The sequence below is a fragment of the Carassius carassius genome, chromosome 36, assembly GCF_963082965.1.
Source record: "Carassius carassius chromosome 36, fCarCar2.1, whole genome shotgun sequence".
NCBI lineage: Eukaryota > Metazoa > Chordata > Actinopteri > Cypriniformes > Cyprinidae > Carassius > Carassius carassius.
Window position 1 is genome coordinate 12,712,638 of NC_081790.1, and position 24,775 is coordinate 12,737,412.

The following is a 24,775-nucleotide window of genomic DNA, read 5'->3' on the forward strand; positions in this document are numbered from 1 at the left end:
TATTTGTTTCAGAATTAGATTAGGGAAATATATGTTAACAACAACAACAACACCGATAATGATAATAATTATTATTATTATTTGAACTTGAATAATAAGTACAATATTACATGTTCACAGTACTGGGTTTTATATCATACTATTACTTCTTTATACAGAAATATTATTAATAATTATTATCATTGTTGTTTTTCTTTATTTTATTTCTAATAAGAATAATATTCATGAATATTGTTACTACAAAATAATAATTGTTGCTGTTGTTTAGTTGAATTTCAAACCAGTTATTCAAATTTGGGATGATCACGTTGTCTTCTTAATATCACACATATTGTTTTTCTCACACATTATTGGTGGACCTTTATACAGGAAAATATATTGCTGCTTTTTTATTTTAGAAAGGAGATCATACAAAAAAAATATGAAAATTTAAAAATTTTCTCCTATTCTAAGAGACTTGATTTCAGGTCTCTGTTATCTTTTATTATTTTAAGTGGTGCTGAAATTACACCCTTACAAACTTTGATGCGTAATAACAGTGTGTTCAGTTTGAGCTTGAATCTCCATTGAAATATTGACTCATAAACACAGCACCTCAAAGTGAGAGTTGATTTTTTTATTTTATTTTTTTTTTACTTATTTTAATACAGTCAAGCTACATGTGATTAATTCTGTTTTATTCAGCACCACTCTCTTCCACGTGTCTTCCTTGTTTCCTCAGCGAGTAAAACAGTTTGTAAAGCAGATGATTGATGAGGATGATGTGGGAATGATGGGGTATGAAAATGCTTAGGGCGTTTTGTGTGATGGGGCTGGACAGGGTCATAACTCTTGCCTGTTTTCCCTGTCGTGTTTTTGGCTCAGGTGGGTTGGCAGGTGTCATCAGCAGACAGGTAGAGCAGCTTCCTGAACCTCGGAAAAAGCCAGTATCTGGCATGTGCGCTATTGCAGTGAGTTTGTAGTTGCAATGCATGTGAGCAGTGGACCCTTTCAGACATGGGAAGATAAAAAAAAACTCATTTTCAGATTCGAACACACACAGCCTCGGTGAATGAAGCCTCTTAAAATCATGCATCATGGGGAATTAAGATATGCTAATGATAGTCAGGTTCGGTATGCGATGTATAAGATTGTGTCGCGAGTCTCGCGACTCAAAATAACATGTCGCAGCCCTTATATAAAACCTTTTCTTGAAGTGTCAAGTCCTTGAAGTGCTTCGCTTGCACTAACTCTGTAATATTTATTCAAATTTGTGTGAAGATGACGAATGTTTTCAAGGATTCTTGTGTTTGCACAAATGGATATAAAGAAGGGAGGGGGGTGTATGGAAAATTGATAAAAAAAAAAGCTATGATTTTTATTTTTCTCTGCACCTATGACACACAAATGTGTTTTTTTCTGGTATGTCAAAGAACAATTTTCCTTTTCTTTTGCTGCCTTTGTTTCTCTTGAGCCCCCTCTCTCTCTGGCTTTCTTCTTCTGCCCCTACTTTTATATTTTATGGTCGATCTTGCTCCAATAATTGCCTCTATTCACTGACTTCTTTTATTCCTCAGATGGCTTGGGAATGATTATAGGGCTAGGAAGAGAGAGAGATCATGGGAGTGATGTAAGGATATGATTGACTCACCAGGCCAGCGCTGTAACAGTGACGGAAATGAGAGAAAGGAGATTACGCTACACCAGAGGAAGCTTTGCCCCAGGTTTTCTTCATGCCAGAATGATCATTTCAGCCCACAAATCATTTATCTACATAAGACACTCTGGGATAAAAGTTGATAACCTTGAACTGCAATTCCCTTTTTAGATTTATGACCATACACAGATGAAACACATCCCCAAAATAGCATGCATTATGTGCTGCATTACAAGTAAAACGTGATGTAGTTAGATGACTTGAAATAATACCATATAATATATGACCTTTTCAAATAAGATCTTTTTTGTATTATGTAATTTATTTGCAGACAAGTGCAATTGAAAACCTCTCTTTTCCCCATGTTGGAAGCAATTGTGCTTATGACATGCATTGTAGAAGTTGATGGGTATTGTTCTAGACTAGAGAGTGTGTCATGCTTATTGGTGACGTTTGGATTTATTTTTTGAAAAATGAATGGTGTTTTACAACCCGAATTCCGGAAAAGTTGGGACGTTTTTTAAATCTTAATAAAATGAAAACTAAAGGAATTTCAAATCACTTGAGCCAATATTTTATTCACAATAGAACATAGATAACATAGCAAATGTTTAAACTGAGAAATTTTACACTTTTATCCACTTAATTAGCTCATTTAAAATTTAATGCCTGCTACAGGTCTCAAAAAAGTTGGCACGGGGGCAACAAATGGCTAAAAAAGCAAGCAGTTTTGAAAAGATTCAGCTGGGAGAACATCTAGTGATTAATTAAGTTAATTGATATCAGGTCTGTAACATGATTAGCTATAAAAGCTTTGTCTTAGAGAAGCAGAGTCTCTCAGAAGTAAAGATGGGCAAAAGCTCTCCAATCTGTGAAAGACTGCGTAAAAAAACTGTGGAAAACTTTAAAAACAATGTTCCTCAACGTCAAATTGCAAAGGCTTTGCAAATCTCATCATCTACAGTGCATAACATCATCAAAAGATTCAGAGAAACTGGAGAAATCTCTGTGCGTAAGGGACAAGACCGGAGACCTTTATTGGATGCCCGTGGTCTTCGGGGTCTCAGACGACACTGCATCACTCATCGGCATGATTGTGTCAATGACATTACTAAATGGGCCCAGGAATACTTTCAGAAACCACTGTCGGTAAACACAATCCGCCGTGCCATCAGCAGATGCCAACTAAAGCTCTATCATGCAAAAAGGAAGCCATATGTGAACATGGTCCAGAAGCCCCATCGTGTCCTGTGGGCCAAGGCTCATTTAAAATGGACTATTTCAAAGTGGAATAGTGTTTTATGGTCAGACGAGTCCAAATTTGACATTCTTGTTGGAAATCACGGACGCCGTGTCCTCCGGGCTAAAGAGGAGGGAGACCTTCCAGCATGTTATCAGCGTTCAGTTCAAAAGCCAGCATCTCTGATGGTATGGGGGTTCATAAGTGCATACGGTATGGGCAGCTTGCATGTTTTGGAAGGCTCTGTGAATGCTGAAAGGTATATAAAGGTTTTAGAGCAACATATGCTTCCCTCCAAACAACGTCTATTTCAGGGAAGGCCTTGTCTTTTTCAGCAGGACAATGCAAAACCACATACTGCAGCTATAACAACAGCATGGCTTCGTCGTAGAAGAGTCCGGGTGCTAACCTGGCCTGCCTGCAGTCCAGATCTTTCACCTATAGAGAACATTTGGCGCATCATTAAACGAAAAATACGTCAAAGACGACCACAAACTCTTCAGCAGCTGGAAATCTATATAAGGCAAGAATGGGACCAAATTCCAACAGCAAAACTCCAGCAACTCATAGCCTCAATGCCCAGACGTCTTCAAACTGTTTTGAAAAGAAAAGGAGATGCTACGCCATGGTAAACATTCCCCATCCCAACTATTTTGAGACCTGTAGCAGAAATCAAAATTGAAATGAGCTCATTTTGTGCATAAAATTGTAAACTTTCTCAGTTTAAACATTTGCTATGTTATCTATGTTCTATTGTGAATAAAATATTGGCTCATGTGATTTGAAAGTCTTTTAGTTTTCATTTTATTCAAATTTAAAAAACGTCCCAACTTTTCCGGAATTCGGGTTGTAGTAGAATCCAGTCAAGCTGGTTATTTGTATTGGACAAAAATAACAATTTGGCTGTTGTCTCAGAGCAGCGGTAGATTTCTCTGCCCTTGAACTCACAGGTGCAGCCGTCCTAAATTTTGCTGTTGTCATGGCAATCAGCATGAGTCTTGTTTTCTGTTTTGTTGTGCATGAAAATAAAAAGGCCAGCTGTTAAGATGTTTTTGTCAAAAATGGTACAGAGAGATACGTTGTTTCTTTTGGTTTTTATACTTGTGTAAATACACTCCTTCTACTGTACATTAAGTCATGAAATGCACCTTTCTGACAGAGGTGTGTGCTAGGAGGTTCATGGAAATTAAGGAAAAGAAAAAGATTTTGAGGATAATAACAAATTAATATTAATATTATATGACATTTTGATTACAATTTCATATACACTGTAAATTAATTGTTGTTCACTAAAATATAACCACTACCAAGTTTGATTTTTGATTTAGTAAGATTTTTTCTATTATTTTTGTTTATAAATTAACACTTTTAGTCAACAAGTTTACATTAAATTGCTAAATGTATGTATGTGTGTGTGTGTATATATATATATATACATATATATATATATACTGTTCTGAACTTTGTATACATCAAAGAATCTTGAAAAAAATATATATCAGGGTTTCCATAAAATGTAAAGCAGTTTTTAATACTAATAATATGAAGAAATGTCATAAAAATATTAGAATGTGTAATATAAGCACAAATAAAGCTGCTTATTTTATATGGAATTGTAGCTTATGGCAATAAAGATTGTTTGCACTTGAATTTTTTAATTATTTTTTATTTTATAGATATTTATAAATATTATTAGATATTTATATTTTATGTATTACTGTTCAAACGTTTTTGTTCGAGTTGGAAGAATGCATTATCTGAACAAATTGTTTGCAAAGCCATGTTACTTTTAATTTGCTTTAGGAAATAAAAGACAACTTGGAACCCTCATCTAGGAGTCACACAATACCAGCTCTATCAAAACCTTGCAGCCCTTCATTATTTGGCTTCCTGGCCTTTTCAGTGTTCTGCGGTTTATTTATTTCTTTATTGTTTATTCATTACAACGCTAATTTGCACTGCACTTGGTATATTGCATAGGTCGATGTGTAAATGAGATGTTGCGTCTGTTCTTTAATTTGCACATTGTTAGTATTAGTAGTACCCACAGAAATTTCCTCACCCATCAGCGCTGTTTTTGGAATTGCGCTCTCAAGCTAATTTGCCTTGTTTAGTAAAACTGGCCCTAAATATTTCAAAACTTTATTTACGATTAGTAATATCCATTGTTAAAAACTTAATTTGTCAAACTATTTTCTCAATATTTTTATTATTATTATTATTTTTTTTAAATAGCTGTATCTCAGCCAAATATTGTTCTATCCTAACAGACCATAGATCAATGGAAAGCTTATTTATTCAGCATTCAGATGATAAACACTTGATCACTTCCAATGTAAAAAAAATACCTTCTATTCAGAATGAGAAAAAGTTAGAGCATAATGCTATTAGTTATGTTATCTAATAAGTAACACGTTAAGGTTTCTTTAATGTCGAGGCCACAGTGAGACATCCAGGTGTTTGAAGACACCACATGCTGTATCTGACAACGACCGAGAGATAGAAATTGCTGCCAAATAGGAATGAATGTATTTTTAATGGGCTAATGTAAGAGCTTGCCTTTTTATTTTTCCAATTTGATCGGTAATGTGGAGTGTGATTGTGAATGACTCTAGTCTCACGCATGGCGAAATTGATTTGCAGGTATTAAATCTTAATCAGAGCAGTCGAGAGGAAGCCATGAATAAATAAAATGCCGGAGGCTCACTGTGGCTGCGGGCAGTGACCTTTCCATTTATCTACGGCATGTCAAGGTCTCTCCGTTTCTTTCTCTCTCGGAATTCACTTGCATTCTCACAGTCCCTCCACAAATCTGGCTCTGCTAATATTTCAGAATGTAATTGAAATTCACCAAACATTCTCTCGCTCAAATGTACACACATGCTGATGTGTTCTCCTCGCTGGGAAATCTGCATAAAAGTGGCGTAGTGAGTAATGCGCAGGGTTCTCTTACGAGAGCTCTCTCGTACTGCGTCTTAGCTAAGACGCTACGGGAAAAGTCTCTTTTCACGAAATACTGAAGCAAAAAATTATCCTTAATTTTGTATTTTTGTAAAGCGCATTTGCAGCAGTACACAGCCATAGGCGAGACGGCTCGCTCGCTCACTGGCTTGTTCTGCGGCAACTGCACAGCCTATCGAGCGCAGGCTGATGCAACATCAGACCAATAAGGGCGCTTCGCGCCCTTCTTGCCACTTCCCGCCGAAACGGGTGTGGCCCAACCTATAAAAGGAGCTCGAAAAGGCTGACTCACCTGATTTTTCATCTCTTCAGCGAAGCTCACGCATCGCTGGATCACGAGGAAGCAAGCGCCGTCTGGAAGAGCATATCAGCAGGACGAGCCATCCTGAAGCCGCTGGCACCGCCGCCTTCCACTGCCGTTCCTGCTGCGCTATCCGGCGCCCATATCCTTTATAATCCTTGTTCTGTCATAATCTGTGTGTGTGTTCGCCCTGCGACGCACGTTCACAAAAGAGCTGCGTCTTTTTAAAGATGCCTTCGTGCGGCTCGTGCAGAACCCCGCTCAGCGAAGGAGATCGTCATGTCATCTGCGTCTCCTGTCTGGGTGAAGACCATGCAGCGCTCGCGCTCGCTGATGGAGGATGTCCTCATTGCGAGCTGATGCCTATGGTGACTCTGAGGACTCGCCTGGCATACTTCTCGAAGCCTGCATCATCCGCTGCGCCGCAGCGCCGTAAGAAGCGCCGCTCGCAGCGCCTACCAGAACCGCCTCCAGCTCGGCCGAGCTCGCCGGTTCCCTCCGCTTCGCCGGTCTCCCCTGCATCGCTTCCCGATGCTCAGTGTCCGCTGCTTGCCGACGCGTCATCGGAGGAAGTGGATCTCAGGCCCGCGTCGGAGGAAGAAGACACGTGCTCTCTGCTGGCTTCGGGCAGTGAGGGTTGGACGAGCTCCGTGGATCTCGCGCCAGCTGCTCAGAGGCCCAGCAGACGGGGGGATATCGATAAGGAGCTGATGCGTGTACTCTCGTTGGCCGCCACGAGCCTCGGCCTCGAGTGGTCTGCACCAGCGCCCCCTTCACGTTCCCGGCTGGATGGTAGCTATCTTCCGGATGAGCGCTCTTCCTCAAGCTCAAAACACGCCCCTTTTCTTCCTGAGCTTCACGAAGAAGTGGCGAAGGCTTGGGACGCTCCATTCTCGGCGAGAATCCGCTCATCTGTTTCGCCAGCATTCTCCACACTGGACGGTGCTAAGAACAGAGGCTACCTGTCACTTCCGCTGGTGGAACAGGCTATAGCAGCGCACCTTTGCCCACCCTCTGCTGGACGGCGGACTAAGGCGGCGTTGCCATCCAAAGCCTGCCGCATGACGTCATCGCTGCTCACACGGATATTCTCTGCTGCTGGGCAGGCTGCGTCTGCGTTACACACCATGGCGACGCTACAGATTTTCCAGGGCGATCTTCTCCGCAAGCTGGATGAGATGGGACCTGAAGCGATCTGTCTCGCGGATCTGAGGAGTGCTTCGGATCTCTCCCTCCGCGCTGCTAAGTCCGCTGCACAGGCCATGGGACGGGTTATGGCTTCCGCTACGGTGGCTGAGAGGCATTTGTGGCTGACGCTTTCTGACATCAAGGAGTCTGAGCGCGCTGCGTTTCTTGACGCTCCGCTAACTCCTACCGGCCTCTTTGGATCTTCCGTCAACGAGTTTGTGGAGAGATTCGCCGAGGACCAGAAAGCTTCACAGGCGTTCAAGCACTTCTTGCCGAAGCGCTCCAGTTCTGCAGCTAGCCGCTCTAGACCGGCCCCACAGAGCTCTCAGTCACGCCCACCGCCTCCTGCTGCGCCATCACGACAGCGTCAGCAACGCAGCTCGGGACCCCGTTCTCGCTCTTCGAGCCGTCGCCCCGCGCCGCGGGAGCCGCGGCAGAGGATTGCGGTGAAGCCAGAAGCCCCGAAAGCATCCTAGCACTGCTGGGAAAGCGCCGGTGTTCGAGTTCCGCTGCGGCCGAGCTCTCACCCAAGCGCGCCGCTGTTGCAGTTCCAAGAGTTGCGACTGCCTCAGTGTTTTCTGCAATGAGCAAGCCTGCACGAGTGCCCGCTTGCCTGCACACAAAAGCCGTTATCACGGCTACCCAGATGTTTCACAAAAACAGCGTTTTTTCTGGTGTCCCGGCCACGGCCGATGGTGCTATAAATGTTGTGACGATGCCCACTCCTCAGTGCCCATCTCCACATGTAAGCACAGCCCTACACACAGGGCCTGCGCTCATAATGTCGACTCAAGTCGGTCGCGCACACTACATAGTAAACGTGCCCACCCCTCAGTGCCCACAATTACTATGTCACACGCGTCATGCGGTTTCTGTAAAAACGAAACCCGTGCACGCTCGTCCGGCCACGGCCGATGGTGCTTTAAATGCAGTGACGATGCCCACTACCCAGTGCCCATCCCCACATGTAAGCACAGCCCTGCACACAGGGCGGGCGCACATAGGATCGACACAGATCGGTCGAGCGCGCCGCATAGTAAACGTGCCCACTTCCCAGTGCCCACATACACTATGTCACTTACGGCGCGGGGCTTCTGTAAAAACGAGGCCCGTGCACGTACATTCTGCACAGGCAGACGGCGAGTTGGAAGTGGTAAAAGTGCACACATGCAGCCCACGGTTACTCGCAGATATATTGAGTCCCACGGGACCCGCTCAGCCTCCCTCCAGTCGGTTAAGCGCCGGAACGGGGTCGAGGATGAGCGATCTGCCCGCTGTGATCAGCGCGCTCCCCGCCTCAGATGCGCAGCACACTCGAGCGCCGCCGTTGCCCAGTCAACGGAGCGCGTGTCACATCCAGCCCTTAGCCATTCATGCGAATGCATGGTCAGCGCTTCCAGGGGTTTCGGATTGGGTGCTAGGCATTATAAAGAGAGGCTACTCGCTACAGTTTTCTCGACGCCCACCGCGCTTCTCAGCGCGCGTCGAAACTACGGTCAAAACAGAAGTAGCACACATACTTCGGGCCGAAATATCGAAACTGTTGAGCAAAGGGGCTGTAGAGCCTGTGTCTCAAGCTCAAAGCGAGGGGGGGCTGTACAGCAGATACTTTCTGGTGCCCAAGAGAGACGGGGGTCTCAGGCCCATACTGGATCTAAGGCAGCTGAACAAGGCATTGATGAAACGCAGTTTCAAAATGCTCACGACCAGGAAGCTCCTCGCGCAGATTCGCGGAGGGGACTGGTTTATGTCAATAGATCTGAAGGACGCGTATTTTCAAATACAGATAGCGTCAAACCACAGGCGGTTTTTGAGATTCGCCTTCGAGGGCCAGGCATACCAGTTTGCAGTCCTGCCATTCGGCTTGTCCGTAGCTCCTCGTACGTTTACGAGGTGCATGGATGCAGCGCTCGCTCCTCTCAGACTCAGAGGCATACGAGTGCTGAATTATTTGGACGACTGGCTAGTTCTGGCCCAATCACGAGCGGAGCTCGTGAACCACAGGGCTGTTTTACTCGATCACCTCGAGAAGCTCGGCCTCAGTGTCAATTGGGCGAAGAGTTCGCTGAACCCCAGTCAGACGATCCTGTTTCTGGGTATAGTTCTGGACTCGTGTTCCATGACGGCGCGACTGTCACCACAGCGCACGATGGGCATTCAGCGCGCAGCGAGTTCTTTCCGCTGCGGCGCGACTGTGTCGCTCAAACACTGTCAAAGGATGCTGGGTCTCATGGCCTCAGCATCTCCGGTTCTGCGGCTGGGCCTGCTCCGCATGCGCCCCCTGCAGTTCTGGCTGAAGGCTCGGGTGCCGCGCAGAGCGTGGGCGTCTGGCCGGCTGCATTTCAAGGTCGATCAGAGCTGTGTTGCGGCTCTAGCACCTTGGACAGCGAACGGCTGGTACCGATCAGGTGTAAGCCTGGGGACTTCCCCGAGTGTGAAAATGGTGTCGACGGACGCCTCCACTTCGGGATGGGGAGCGCTGCTCGAAGGCAGACCGTCCTTTGGCCTATGGTCAGAACGGGAAAAGCTCCATCATATCAACTGCCTGGAAATGCTGGCAGTGGAGAATGCGCTGACGCGCTTTTGTCCCCATATCAAGGATCACCACGTCGTAGTCCGTTCGGACAACATGTCCGTGGTGTCCTACATAAATCGCCAGGGCGGTCTCGGGTCCCGAAACCTGTACAGGCTGACGGAACGCCTCCTGATTTGGGCTCAACGCAACGTGCGCTCGCTGAGAGCGGTGCATGTGCCTGGACTGCAGAATCTGGGTCCAGACAGGCTGTCCAGAGGCAATGTCCCTACGGGCGAATGGTCTCTACACCCGCAAACAGTTCGGCTGTTGTGGGAGAGATTTGGCAAGGCGGAGGTGGACCTCTTTGCGTCCCACGAAAATGCTCACTGCCCCGCATTCTTTTCCAAGAACGAAAGCGCGCTGTCACGGAAATGGCCGTGCTGCCCGCTTTATGCGTTCCCTCCCGTCTCCCTCCTTCCGCAGGTGATAGAACGGGTGAGAGAAACGAGATGTTCAATACTGCTTGTGGCACCTCTTTGGAAGAACCAACCATGGTTCCCAGATTTGATGCAATTAGCGGATGTCGCCCCATGGCCGGTACCGTTGAGGAGAGATCTCCTCTCGCAGGCCAGGGGCTCGATTTGGCACCCTCAACCGGAGTTGTGGTCCCTCCATGTATGGGCACTCAACGGTTACCCGCTGATCTCGCAGTGGGAGTGCTAAATACCATCACTCAGGCTAGAGCTCCGTCGACACGACGTCTGTATGCCTCGAAGTGGTCGGTGTTCTCCAGCTGGTGCACAGCTCGAGGTTATTCACCCCTTAGTTGTGAGGTGACGGAGGTCCTCTCCTTCCTACAGGAGCTGTTGGATAAGGGCAGAGCCCCATCCACGCTCAAAGTTTATGTGGCGGCCATCGCGGCGTTTTCTGAAACGGCGTCCGGTCAGTCAATAGGAAGGAACGATTTAGTCATCCGGTTCCTCAGAGGAGCTAGGAGGCTGAATCCTCCCAGGCCTCCGTCAGTCCCTCTGTGGGACCTCGCGGCGGTTTTGGAGGCCTTGAAGGGTCCCCCTTTTGAGCCTATCCAATCGGTTAGCCTTCAGCATCTGTCGTTCAAGACAGTATTCTTGTTGGCTCTCGCTTCTGTGAAGCGTGTGGGTGATTTGCACGCGCTCTCGGTGAGCCAGTCGTGCTTGGAGTTTGGGCCCAATGACTCAAGGGTCATACTCAAACCTAGGCACGGTTATGTGCCGAAATCCCTCAACACACCGTTTCGGGCTCAGGTTATTGCCCTGTCCGCCCTGCCGGTGTCAGGGGAGGATGGAGACTCGAGTCTTCTTTGCCCTGTCAGGGTTTTAAGAGCTTATGTGTCTCGCTCTGCTGCCTTTCGGCAGACGGAGCAGCTATTTGTCTCATTCGGTGGACGTTCCAAAGGAATGGCTGTTTCGAGACAGACTCTATCCAGATGGATAGTTGACGCCATAGCGTTAGCTTACGCTTCCAGGGGCCTTCAGTGCCCGTTGGGCGTCAGAGCACACTCCACAAGAGGCGTCGCCTCATCGTGGGCGTGGTCTACTGGGATCTCCTTGCAGGATATATGTATGGCGGCGGGTTGGGCCTCGCCGTCTACATTTATCAGGTTCTATAACCTGGAGGTTCCCGCCTTGCAAGCAAGGCTGCTGTCGGTATAGAAGAATCAGGGCCCTGAGGGGAATTCTGAATTCATGAGCGCTAGGCGCTGCCGACTGTTATATGGGCAGTATTGCGTAAGACCCGCATTGCCACATTGGTCAGGCCTTGCCTCGGCTGTGTGATGTCATATTGCCGCATCTACGGATGCTGCTAGATATGGGACGGAGGGTTTTTTCCCCCTTTTTTCTGTCCCGGACTCTCTGTGAGTCCCTCAGGTGACTGTGCACTGTATATCCTGGGCGTTGCTTCAGGTTTATCGGTGTGTGATCCCTGCGCGCACGGCGTTTTACATCGGGTTCCCGTAGCGTCTTAGCTAAGACGCAGTACGAGAGAGCTCTCGTAAGAGAACGTACTCGGTTACTAAACGTAACCTCGGTTCTCTCTAGAAGAGCGAACGAGTACTGCGTTCTCTGCCGTGCGTACGATTCACTCTGGTTCGCTTCGGCGATGAAATAAATCAGGTGAGTCAGCCTTTTCGAGCTCCTTTTATAGGTTGGGCCACACCCGTTTCGGCGGGAAGTGGCAAGAAGGGCGCGAAGCGCCCTTATTGGTCTGATGTTGCATCAGCCTGCGCTCGATAGGCTGTGCAGTTGCCGCAGAACAAGCCAGTGAGCGAGCGAGCCGTCTCGCCTATGGCTGTGTACTGCTGCAAATGCGCTTTACAAAAATACAAAATTAAGGATAATTTTTTGCTTCAGTATTTCGTGAAAAGAGACTTTTCCCGTAGCGTCTTAGCTAAGACGCAGTACTCGTTCGCTCTTCTAGAGAGAACCGAGGTTACGTTTAGTAACCGAGTACGTTTCACTGACCATAGCACATCCCATCTCACAGCTCTAATGGCACTGCTTTGATAATGAGCTACTTCGAGGGATTGTTTGCTTATTTTGTTCTTGTCTGTATGTGTGAAATCTACAGAGACAGTGTGATTCTTATCACTGACTGTGATCAGAGGATCTGTTTTACAAGAAATGACATTATGAAGACCAGAGAGAATTCCTGTTTTTTCATGGATCATATGTATTTATGAATGATACTGTATGCCAAGCGGCAGGGCAGCGGAGTGGCCCGAGGGGTGACTCTCTGGTTTCGTGTGCACTCAGTTTCAGCTGTTATTAAATTGGCTTTGTCTCATGAAGTCAAATTGATTAACCACGGTTAGCATGAGCCGCGGTGCATCTGATCCTCTGACGTCACTGGGCTTGAACGGTGCGTCCAATGGTGGATTTCAAGTTAGACAGTGTGCTCTGCTTCAACCCCCTCAGATGGGTGACAGCCCGCTTTGAGTTCATTTCTAAAAGCTAATTATGTTAACCACTGCATCTTAATATAGAAATGTTTCCTTGACAGCAGAAGAAGAAGGACAGGCCTGCATAGATTTTGCACCACCATCCTGTAAACTGGTTTGCATAATCAGGGTGAGGTGAGAATTTAAACAGTGTTGGGTTTTAGCACTTCGCCCCCTTTGTGGTTGACTTTCCTGCCGGCCCAGTCTAAATAGCCAATCTGTCTTCATGGCAACCGGTCGAAGAGATTTCCTTCTTAGTGAAGGAAACCCTCACCTACATAGAGCCAATTAAATGATCATTGCTGTGAAAGACTGTTTTGACAGGCTGTGTTTTATACTGTAAGCAACTGGTGATCTACAGTAGCTTCTGTAAGGTCACCATAGAGGAACTACTGCCTGGATACTTGAATTTAAAGACAGAGTTCCGCAAGAAATCAAATTTTTGTTGTTTATTTGTTAACTCACCATCTGTATGTTGTTGTTTTATCTGTTGAACTCAAAATGAGGATTTTAAATCTTCATGCAGCTCTTTTCCAAACAAGAAGTTTATAGTGACCTTCAAAAAGAAAAAACAACAACAAAAGCACAGTAAAAGTATTACAAATGCACACTGTAAAAAATCTAATGAGCTATTTACTTACAATAACAATATTACACATAATATTTTTGAGTAGTTTTTCAGGCTTGAATTTTTTTATGGCATCTACCTGAATAAATCATGTAAAATCTCCTAAATTAATTAATCTATGACACAATACATTTTATATAATTAGGGAAATGTGCTCATTTATTTTAAGTTTATTCTCAAAAGTCTGTGATTTTAAATGAGGTCTGTTTGTATTTTGTTATTTTATAAATTTACAAGACTGTATACAGCCAATCAGCTCAAGTAGGAAAATACTTGAGAAATACTGGAAAGTACTGCACTAGCACTAGCAAAGCTACTGCTCATTAAACAAGGTTTAATGCCTTAGAAGAGTAGTATCCATACACACAAGCTCTACTCTTCAGCACAGTGGTAACGATTGCACTGTGCAATGGAAACTTCAATGTTACAGAAACTCTTACAAATGTCAAATGTAACTGAACATTAAACATTAATAGATGCTTCCTTTCACCCAAAAATATAAAGTAGCATTAAATTTCAAAATTAACTCTCCATATCCAGCCGTATGCAAAGCATGCTGGGAACTAACAGTCACCTCTAAAATAAAACTGCAAAACTGAGCTAATTCTCTTAAAATAAATAGGCAGCCTTCTTTCCTTAATTATTTTAGTTTAATCAGTTCCCCAATTCAAGCACCAAAACTGCTTAAGTCTCCTTTAAAAAATGAGGAAAACGCATATCTTGGTTTTATTAGTAAAAAGTCCAAATTCTTTTCTATACAACACTGAATCACAATTTCTTTAATGAAATCCACACATTATTTTTAATTATCACCTTAATTTTTTTTAATGAAAATTACAAGACTCATGATTCACTTTTTACAGTGCACCATTGAATAGATCATATTTTAAGTTATTCAATATGTCACCTATGGTGCAGGTTAGATGTTAAAAGTCATTGATATACAGTAGATCAAACCCGACCATATTTGATGGCAGTATATTTTTGAAGTTATAGATATTCATAGTTATATGTATTTTTATATGTACTCCATATGTTCTGTTTAGTACTTTTATGATGTTTGTTACTCTTTTTGGCAAAGTTTGTCACTATGAACCGTCATCGTACGTAGTTCAATGTGAAGATTCTTCAGAAATGTTTTCTTTTATATTATACTACTGTTCAAAAGTCTTCAGTGTCACACAATTATTATTATTTATTTTTTTATAAATTAAACCTTTAAATGTAATTTTCAATAATTTACTTTAATTTTTCACTTATTTTAAAGCAGTAATTCTGTCTTTTTAAAGTTGACAAAACATTTCTCTCCTTTTCTCCTCCTGTTTTCCTCACTCCCTTTCCCCCAATGTTTTCCTTCCTTTTTTGAAATCAATATTATCCTTTCTTTCATTGCTCTGTCATTCACCACTCCTTCAAACCCTCCTTGCATGGTCATTTTCCTCTCCACTCTCTTCCTTTCCGGCGGTGTAGGTCTCTATCCGGACGCATCGTGGGTGGAGTGTGGTGGTTTTTCACCCTCATCATCATCTCCTCCTACACAGCCAACCTGGCTGCTTTCCTCACTGTGGAGAGGATGGTGTCGCCCATTGAGAGCGCTGAGGACCTGGCCAAGCAGACAGACATAGCGTATGGTACTCTTGACTCAGGCTCCACTAAAGAGTTCTTCAGGGTAAGTGGCCAAAGCTAATGGGTTGAGGGGAGGGCGCTGGTGTTTTGTTAGGGGGGCTGAAAGGGAATGACTCCAAAATGAAAAGATCTCTAGTTCTGTATTAGATAAAAAGAGCGAAAAACCCACAGATTAATAAACCAACTGAAGAACATATGTTCTTAATTAAAGTATATTACAGTTCTCAGTCTTTTTTTTTACTTTTTGGTTCACAATTATTTTTTAGGTTCTAAAATAAAATAAAAATATATGCTTTAGGATCTCATTTACATAATTACAAAACTGGCAAATTATGAATATAAGCCTGTTTCCACCATTAAATAAAAAAAATTTTAAAAGGCAATTTTGACTTTTTATCTCACAATTGCGAGTTTACATTCCGCAATTTCAAATTTTTCTCAGACTTATGAGTTATAAAGTCAGAATTGCAAGATATAAAATTGCAATTCTGAGAAAAAAAGTCAGAATTGCTAAATGTTATCTTACAGTTGCGAGAAAAAAGTCAGAAATGTGAGATAAAAAAAATATTTTTTTATATATTTTATTCAGTGGCCGAAAGGGGCTTCCATAATAAATATACCATTAAATTATTTATAATAGTGTGTATATATATATATATATATATATATATATATATATATATATATACACACAACCATTCAAAAGTTTAGGGTTGGTATAATTTTTTTTTATGCTCACCAAATGCCACATTTATTTGATCAAAAAGACAATAAAAACAGCAATATTATGAAATATGAATTACATTTAAAATAACTGTTTTCTGATTAATACTTCAGCATCATTACTCAAGTCTTCCATGTCACATGATCCTTCAGAAATCATTCTATTATACTGATTTGGTGCTCAAGAAACTTTAATAAGAAAATTTCTTATTATTAATGATAAAACAGATGTGCTGCCTAAAAAATTGTGATTAATTCTTTCCAGGATTTTTTAATGACAAAAAGATTCAAAAGTACAGGATTTATTTGAAATATAAATATTTTGTTACATTATAAATGTCTTTACTGTTTATTTGGATCAATTGAATGTGTCCTTGCAGAATCAAAGTATTACGAACAACTATTGACCCCAAACTTGTGTACAGTAGTGCATATCATAATTTATCATTTGAATTAGTTACTATAATTAATACATTCATAAAAATCCCCCACAATCTCACAAGGGGTCACAACCAAGTGTGCTGCACAAGTCTTGAAAAGTGAAGTCAGAATGTTTCGATCACCTCAAGATGAACGGGTGTAGGTCATAAACCCCGCCCTCTCCATGTAATCTAATGGAATGTGAGACAAACTAAACAAATCTAATTACACTTTAAATAAGATGTTTTCTGTCTTTTTATGTAGTTCTAAGCATGCTGGTGTATGTTCAGGTGTTTATTTTTACTACTAGGTTTGCTTTTATTTAGTTATTTGATGCTATACTGTAAAAATGGGGTGTGGTGTCATGTTGTGAGCTTGCGATTGGGTCTGTGGGAGTTTGGGCGGGACTTTGATTTTGCTGCTCCACCTCACGATCACTACTGTGCAGACTCCACAGACTCAGGCTCTAACTTATGTAATTTTGCCAAGATGACAGCGGCCATTCTCAGAATGTTTTGACTTCACTTTTCTATTGTGGAAGAAAGGGGAGATGCGTCATCCAGCTTTTTACAGTCTGTGGTCTCAACCCCAAGGCTGAGAACCTCTAAACTGTGATTTCTGTAATAACTGTAGCTGTAATAACTGTAATAATTCAGCGACTAACAAATAATCTGCACTCTCCACACTTCCTCTGCACACTTCACTGCCATTCTACACCTCTTCCCCAACTTCCAGAGGTCAAAGATTGCCGTTTATGAGAAAATGTGGAGCTACATGAAGTCTGCCGAGCCCACGGTGTTCACTAAGACCACGGCAGAGGGAGTGGCACGAGTGAGAAAATCCAAAGGGAAGTACGCCTTCCTGCTGGAGTCCACAATGAACGAGTACACGGAGCAGCGCAAACCCTGCGACACCATGAAAGTGGGAGGAAACCTGGACTCCAAAGGCTACGGGGTGGCGACGCCTAAAGGCTCACAGTTAAGGTGGGTGGAGTAGTATAACAATATGTCACGTGTTGTTATGGTATTCCACCTTCCCTGGCGTGCCTATTTCTAGTTTTCTCTTCTTTCTTTTTGCTTTTCTCTTGTGTTCTTGTGGGCAGTTAAAGGTCTTGTATATGTAGTGCTATGTTTTCTTTCACTCATTTTGTTTGTTTGTTTTTTAATGTAGCCTGAAGCAGGTCATTTCAAACTAATGCATGCATGTTAATGCCAATGAATTTTGAGATGAAATGTCTGAATGTTTAACAATGAACATGAATTTCAATGAATGGACAAGCCTGTGAATATTCTGCCTGGTCTGATGTTTTTCCCACTTAGAATGAGAGGTATGCACATTTAAACGCCATGAAGCATGTAAAGAAAGGTTGAGAAGATTCAGTTACAGATGGCGGTAGCCCCCGGGATCAGCCATTTTGTTGCGGAGTTACCGCGGTCTGTCTGACCCTTCCCATGATACCGGGGGGAAGAGCGTCCAATGGCGTAATGGCTTTTCTCCTGCTGTCGTGATGTCAGACCAGCGCAGGAGATTCACTCGGCTTCAGATCTGCAGCACACTGTCCTTAATGCTCTTCTTTCTCTTCCCCTCCTCAGCTCAGATGGGTCTCACTACATTATTTCCCTGTCCCGTTCTTTGTTCCTGTGGGCTGTGTGTTTATTAATGTTGCATTCAGGATAAACCTCTCTTGAATCATTCCCATCATGTACATTTTGGCCCTTAACTATAGATTTGCGAGATTAGACTTTTACAGTGGAGTCCAAAAGTAATAAATGTTTGAAGTATAATTAAATTGATTGAAGTATAAACATATATTTAGGTTTTAGGAGTTTTATAATAAAAACAAATGCATTACTGTTATAATGATTCAATTTAAATGTATATATGAATTCAAATTAATTATACTTCATTTATACATTGTGTAAATGTTTGAAAATCTAGTACCCATTTATTTATATATATTTATTATTATATTTATTTATTACTGAAAATATAAATTGTTAGGATTTTGAAAACAGGTATTATTAAATATTTACATGTATTTATTAATTTATTTAAATTAATTTGACTAAATCCATGACTTTATTTAAGATTCTTCACTTTATTTGCATGTTTATTGTCATTGAAAATATAAATTTTTTGGATCTAGAAATGAAAAATCTAATTATTAATATGATTATTTGATTTAGTAAATATTTTATATTTTGCACTTTATTATTATTTTTGTTTAAGTATTGAATAAGAACATGCATATATATATATATCTCAAATAATATATATATATATGTATATATTTATCTCAAAAGGTCAGATATTCTTGATTCCATTGAAGCACAATATGTTTATCATGTTTATGAATATTGTCAAATCTTGCAGAATGTCATAGAGAAATAGACATGTGCATGTCTACATAATAATATACAACATAAGACTTGAAATGTTGTCAAGACCATGCTGATTTACAGTGAAACATTCAAAAATAGAAGCATTATTCATACTGTAGTTTTTTGGACTTTTGGACCCCATTGTTTGTGTCATACCAAGTATGTTAAAATAACAGTAATTCATATGATATGCTTATATTTATAGAACATTATCTACAGAATGATAGGCATTGATGAGAACTGCAGGGAAAGATAATGTCTGGTGTTTCGAAGCAGAATTGTGTTGCCAGCTCTCTTGTGGCGAAGCCAGAGGTGGGAACGCAGGGGTCTGGGCAATAGGATCAAACTCATTCAGCACTTTCAGAGGCTTAAACCCTCAGTGCTTATTTAAACCGTCTGTAAGCAGCATATAGGAAAGTAACAGGCATTCAATATCGTGAGGTCCCTCTGTGCATCTCAGCAATTTGGAGTGCATAGTAAAGCGCTCAAGTGAGGATGGGAAATAAGGGTAGCTTGGGTTGGGGAGGGGGTTTGATGCAGAGAGCACGTATTGATTTTTCCATTCCCCCATCTGGAGGTGTGTAGTACAGGTAGACAAATAAGGCTGGTGTAAATTAACATGAAAACGGGAAAAGAGAGGTTTGTCCTCCGTGGTTCGGTGTTTTAGTGTTTTCTAAGGGGAAGTTGGGTGGGAACGGGCAACTAATCTATAGAACTTTCCACCCCTTTTTTTCTTAATTTAACCTGATTGGATTCTGCTCAACTATGACAAACTGCTGATACTGACAAACTATGTTTTATCGTTTCAAGAAGTGCAGTTAACCTCGCAGTTTTAAAACTGAATGAACAAGGCCTGTTGGACAAATTGAAAAACAAGTGGTGGTACGACAAAGGAGAGTGTGGCAGCGGAGGAGGTGGTGAGAAGGTTAGCCACTATGTCAACCAACGCGGGTAAACAGTTTCCTCTGTAACAGGAGCATCTGCCGGGGCACAAGCGCATATATGACCTTCATCCTGACCCTGTTTAGTCTGAAGAGAGAGAGGAACGCAATTACTGTCAGAGCACAAATATTCGCCTGGAATACCGGGCACAGATTCCCTCGTCAGTCTTCTGGCATTCATCAAGGAACTTTTTCTCCTTTAGCTGCTGTTCTTCTTCTCCAGGGGCGCATTAGCTGCATTTTTGATAGGTTTGCAGAGAACATTCATTGTATTTTGAAAGGTGCTGCAGTGTCGCATTATGATCATGTATTAAAGACATGATCCAAAGTCAAAGGCAGGGATATATATTTTTATATAAACCTAGTTAAAAATAAATATACTAAGTATTCTGCAAATACATTTCTATATTTATGTATTTAATAAAAATACCCTGCAATTGTACTTTTAGTACAAACTGGTATACTTAAAGTCTGCTGAACTGGAACAAATAATTTTGTAATTAATGCAGTTTTATTGTGCAGAAATAGTACTGAAGTCCAACTAAAGATATGCTTTAGTTGGATTATATATATATAATCTTCTTTTTTTTCTTTTTTTTTTTTACACAAAGCCAGTTTGCATAATAGCATCTGCCAAAAGCATAGATCTAACAGCTAAAATGGATTAGAGTCGTAATATAAATGAAATGAAATTGAAACAAAAAATTCATAACTCTAATGACCTTGTTTAGAGGGATATGAAAAGGTTGGTGCCTATTGTATATGCCAATAATTGTGGTTTAACAGTAATTGCCTCCAGCATTGGTAGAGACGCAGGCCGTAGCAGTATGCGCCCGTTACCCAAAGTGATGGAGCAAGGTCCCGTTCATATGTCTGTGGCTCCAGTGCCAGGCCCTAAAACATTATTCCCTTAAATAGAGCACAGAGACATGTATCACAACGGGACCCTCGGCTCGGTCACTTTGCCAGTGCAACTGCTGTGTCAGCTGTTATGAGTGAATAACATAAAATAACATGTCCTATGATGTTATTTATGTTATTTGTGTTACATTCCTCTGCGTGGTTGAAGAACCCCCGTAAACCTTGCCGTTTTGAAACTGAGTGAATCAGGCATCTTAGACAAGCTGAAAAACAAATGGTGGTACGATAAGGGCGAGTGTGGACCCAAGGACTCGGGAAGTAAGGTCAGTCTCCACAAGTCTGGGACCATCACTGTTGTCTAATGCTCAGTGAGGCAGAAAGTCGCCAGTATCTAGCGCATGCTCATCTTTAGGGAGATTTTAGATATGCACCAAGCAGGATAGTTCTAGCATGCCCTGCTTCTCCACACTAAATGTCTTCTTAGATGCATCTCTGTTTTTAGTAACATACCTAGTACCTGAGAGGAGTGGAAGTGACTGGGCTTTTGAAGGCATCATACATTTATTTAACCGAGCGTACCATTGATTTCTTTTTGCATGACAACCCAAGCAAGCCTGACTTTTGTGGAGCGAGAAACACACCACATGTGGAGATATATAAGCTAGAACACAGTGAGAAGTTAAAACCCTGTCATAGTGTGGAGCTATAGCGATCCATCTGAGAGAAAAATGAAAGCATCTCCTGTAATTACTTACTAATTGTCACTCTTTAAGATGCTGTCAAAGCATTGATGCCTGATAGAAGTCGCCACAAAAACATCAGCTTTTCAGATTAGCATGCAAGCGAAAGTTTGATTGGGAGGAACAGTATAAATGTCTGTAAACTGTGTGTGAATGTGTTTTGGTAGTGAGTAGTTCTCTGAATGTGTGCGTGAAAGTGTACGTTGGAACCGCTCCCACCACATTAATTTCCTGTGTTCTTGTTCCTTTCCTTCCTCTCGCATCTAGGACAAGAGCTCACAGGCCCTTAGCCTTAGTAATGTGGCTGGGGTCTTCTACATTCTGGTCGGGGGCCTGGGCCTGGCCATGCTGGTGGCCCTCATCGAGTTCTGCTACAAGTCCCGAAACGAGGCCAAGAGAATGAAGGTGGAACAGTCTGAACGTCGCCCCTCTTCCTCTCCTCTCCCCAGTCCCATCCCCCTCCCCAGCCCCCAGCCCTCACCAAGGCCCAGTCCCACCCACAGCACTCAGAGTTTAGCCACATATAGAGAGGGTTACAACGTCTACGCAACTGAAGGAGTAGAGATGTAGGAGGTCAGATGTACGTAGGTGCCCGGCAGTCGTAAGTGGAGCTCCTCTGTTTTCACTGGCGTAGCTTGCCGTGGTAAAGCTTCTTGTGTTTGTGACGTCCTTGTTCTGTCTCCTCCACCTGTACTCCAAGTCGGAGACGTGCATTCACATATTTCCGCATGCTGAAGAACGAGGTACCTGGACTGCACACGTTTGTAATCACATGCCAGTGCAGTAACCTAAAGAGGAATAGCCAAACTAAGCTTGAGATGGTCATTTCACCCTAGGCATAGTCTTAAAATCCCCCTAGTTGTGAATTTCAAGTAATCTTTGGCTCCAAAGAACTATACCAGATGCATTTAAGACGCTTCATCGCTGAACTGTGCCATAATCTGGTGTTTTGTATGTGCTTGCTGATACTGTGCATTCATTCAAATAATGATGCTCTGGTTTTTTAAGTGTGCACAGCTGACTCCCGTTTTCCCTGTTCCCATTTTTCTTTTCTCTCCGGACGCAGCTCACCTTCACAGAAGCCATGCGGAACAAGGCGCGCCTGTCCATTACAGGGAGCGTGGGCGAGAACGGGCGCGTCCTGACTCCCGACTGCCCGAAGGCTGTCCACTCCGGCCCCTCACTGCGGCAGAGCTCCGGACTGGCTCTGGTATCATCCGACTTACCATGAAAACCAAAAACGTTCAAGTGCCTTAAACTCCGCAAAACAGACATTAGAAAACTGACCCTACAGCAATGACGCCACCAAGCTGAGCGATCGCGCCGACAAGGTAGATTTTAAAAGGGAACCAAGGCCCCTGACGGCTTTACGCACCAGGGTGCCACCGCAAGATACTGTGCGGTGGTTATCACACAGACTTCTGTGTTTCCATCATGTACATTCAAAGAAGTTGTGCTGCCTTTGAGGGTGAAGCAGGTGGGAAGAAAGAACAGCAAACTCAACTGGTAGCTGTTTGGCGAAAAAAAAGATCTGCTCATTCTAACACTGCCAAACCGAAACGCCGCATCTCAACATCTTAACATAGCTAAAAATGGGCATTTGTTTGCCCGAGAGGGTATTGTTAACATGGATATGGTATTAATGCATACTTATTAAATAAACTGTGAAGAAGAGTTCATATATATATATATATATATGTATATATATATTCTATAAAATCATACCTAAAGTAAATTATTTACATTGTTTTGTAAATAGCAGACTGTACAACTTGCTTGCTTTTTAACAAATTTGTAAATAGCTGAATCTGTAGTGGACAGAGTGTAATTCTCTTTTTAAACCATCTTTAGAAAAAGAATTCATCCCAATAATGATTAGAAAATGATAAAAACACACACATGGAAAAGATTTGATACATGTAGATGTACATGAACTTCTATGGATTTAATTACATGGGCATGTTATCAGTTATCAGTCACTGGACGTATGCGCCCATGATTCTCGGGAATGTGGCACACACCCTCAGTGCATCTCAGCCGTGGCTCTTTCCCAAGCCATGCTCTGCATAATCACTGTGCAGTCGTAGACCATGGTACCCTCTAGACTGTTTTATTTTTTCCACAGAAGCGTATTTTATTTTTGATTTATGTGACTACTGAAAAAAGTGAGAATATTGAGAAGTATTTAAATGTTTGTCCATTCATTTTAGAGCAGACGTCCGAATGGAATCCAATCAGATGAGAAATGAATCTAACTTAACTGCGCAAACATGTATAGAAATAGAACAGAAAGTGTGCAGAACACTGACCGCCTCTGAAGACACTGTTTGTATCGTGAGAGCCATGGTCAGAGTCCAGCTTTGGCCATTTTTATGAAAAACACTGTGTAACCTCATTCAGGCCTTCAGCATGTTCTCCAGAAAACTGTAGCAATGGACATCTGGACAAAAGTATAGTACGTTGACAATTTCAAAACTTCAGGACACCATACTGATCAGTCTTTCTCTGCCCAGTTCTGTTTAACTTGCATTTGATTGGAAAGTGCAATTTACGGTCCCTCCTATTCCGACGACCCCTCGTCTTGTTAAATACACATGCACTTTTACTCAAGCACACAATATGTTTGTCTCTCTTTGTATTGTTTCCTGTCTATCCTCTATGCCTTCTCTCGTTCTGTCTCAAAAACACACACATGCACACAATGATCCCGATGCATATTCAGATCAGTGTGTTTGGAGAGTGGCATTAGGTTTTTTTTCCCCATGGTTTCTAATGCTGTGATGGAAGTGGTGTCCTTACTAGGTTAATATGTTAAAATTGTAAATATTTATTTTGATCATTTTTTAGTAAAATATTAATGGATATGAAATTGCTCCTGTGTCATTTTTTGGTTAGTGTTATTTGTACTCCAAAAATCAGAACTCAAACCCAAAACCTTGTGTCATTTATATTTTTTTATTTTTTTTATTTTTTTGAAGAATGTTGGTAACCCATTGCTTCCATTGTTTAAAAAAATCCCCAGTAAATGTTATAATCCACAAATTTGTAGCTGTTTGCTGATAATGTAACACACACAACAATGTGTAAAATCATGCTGCATTCATGTACTTTCTCACCTATTGATTTTTTGTGTGTGTAAATATAATTGTGCTGTCTCTGCCAAGTAAAAATGACTATTTTACCCTCCTCAGTATATAGAGAAAGTGTGTGTATAATGTATAAACTAGACAATATAGCACACAGTTGTTGGCACTGTATGTATATGATGCATACAGGATCTAGGGTCAAGATAGTTTGATCCACTGACACTTGGAAAGAGTGACACATTCTGAAAGAGAGAAAAGAACTTTTTTTTTTTAAGAGTACTTAATCATTCCTTGGAGAGGACAGAAAGGCACTATAGGCAGTCTGCATCAATATCCATGCAGAATGCATTCATTAAAAACTCAATGCATCTAGTCATACTGATACCAAAAAGATCATTATTTTTCAGGGACAGAATTTATTCATCACTTAGAAAAGGTTATTTACAAACAAACAATTTTCTTCATATTATTTTTTTATTAATTTGTATAATTTATTTTTCAGTTTTAATTTGAGAATAGCATTCAACCATTCAAGTGTCTGAAGTACACTT

General features: G+C 42.1%; 1 protein-coding gene across 4 annotated transcripts in view; it reads left to right on the forward strand.

Annotated features, from left to right (window-relative positions):
* Positions 1-24,007, forward strand: part of LOC132117193 (glutamate receptor 4) — a 103,571-nt gene extending 79,564 nt beyond the window's left edge. Inside the window, exons 12-16 of one of the 4 annotated variants that reach the window (XM_059526298.1) lie at positions 14,917-15,115; positions 16,951-17,198; positions 19,407-19,521; positions 21,406-21,739; positions 22,205-22,345. In XM_059526298.1, the coding sequence (XP_059382281.1) occupies positions 14,917-15,115; positions 16,951-17,198; positions 19,407-19,521; positions 21,406-21,708 (865 nt within the window). In that variant the 3' untranslated portion in view covers positions 21,709-21,739; positions 22,205-22,345. Of the gene's footprint in view, positions 1-14,916; positions 15,116-16,950; positions 17,199-19,406; positions 19,522-20,606; positions 20,722-21,405; positions 21,740-22,204 lie in introns of all 4 variants that reach the window. The other 3 variants (XM_059526301.1, XM_059526296.1, XM_059526297.1) reach the window with 3 other exon arrangements.
* Positions 24,008-24,775: the final 768 nt, after the last annotated feature.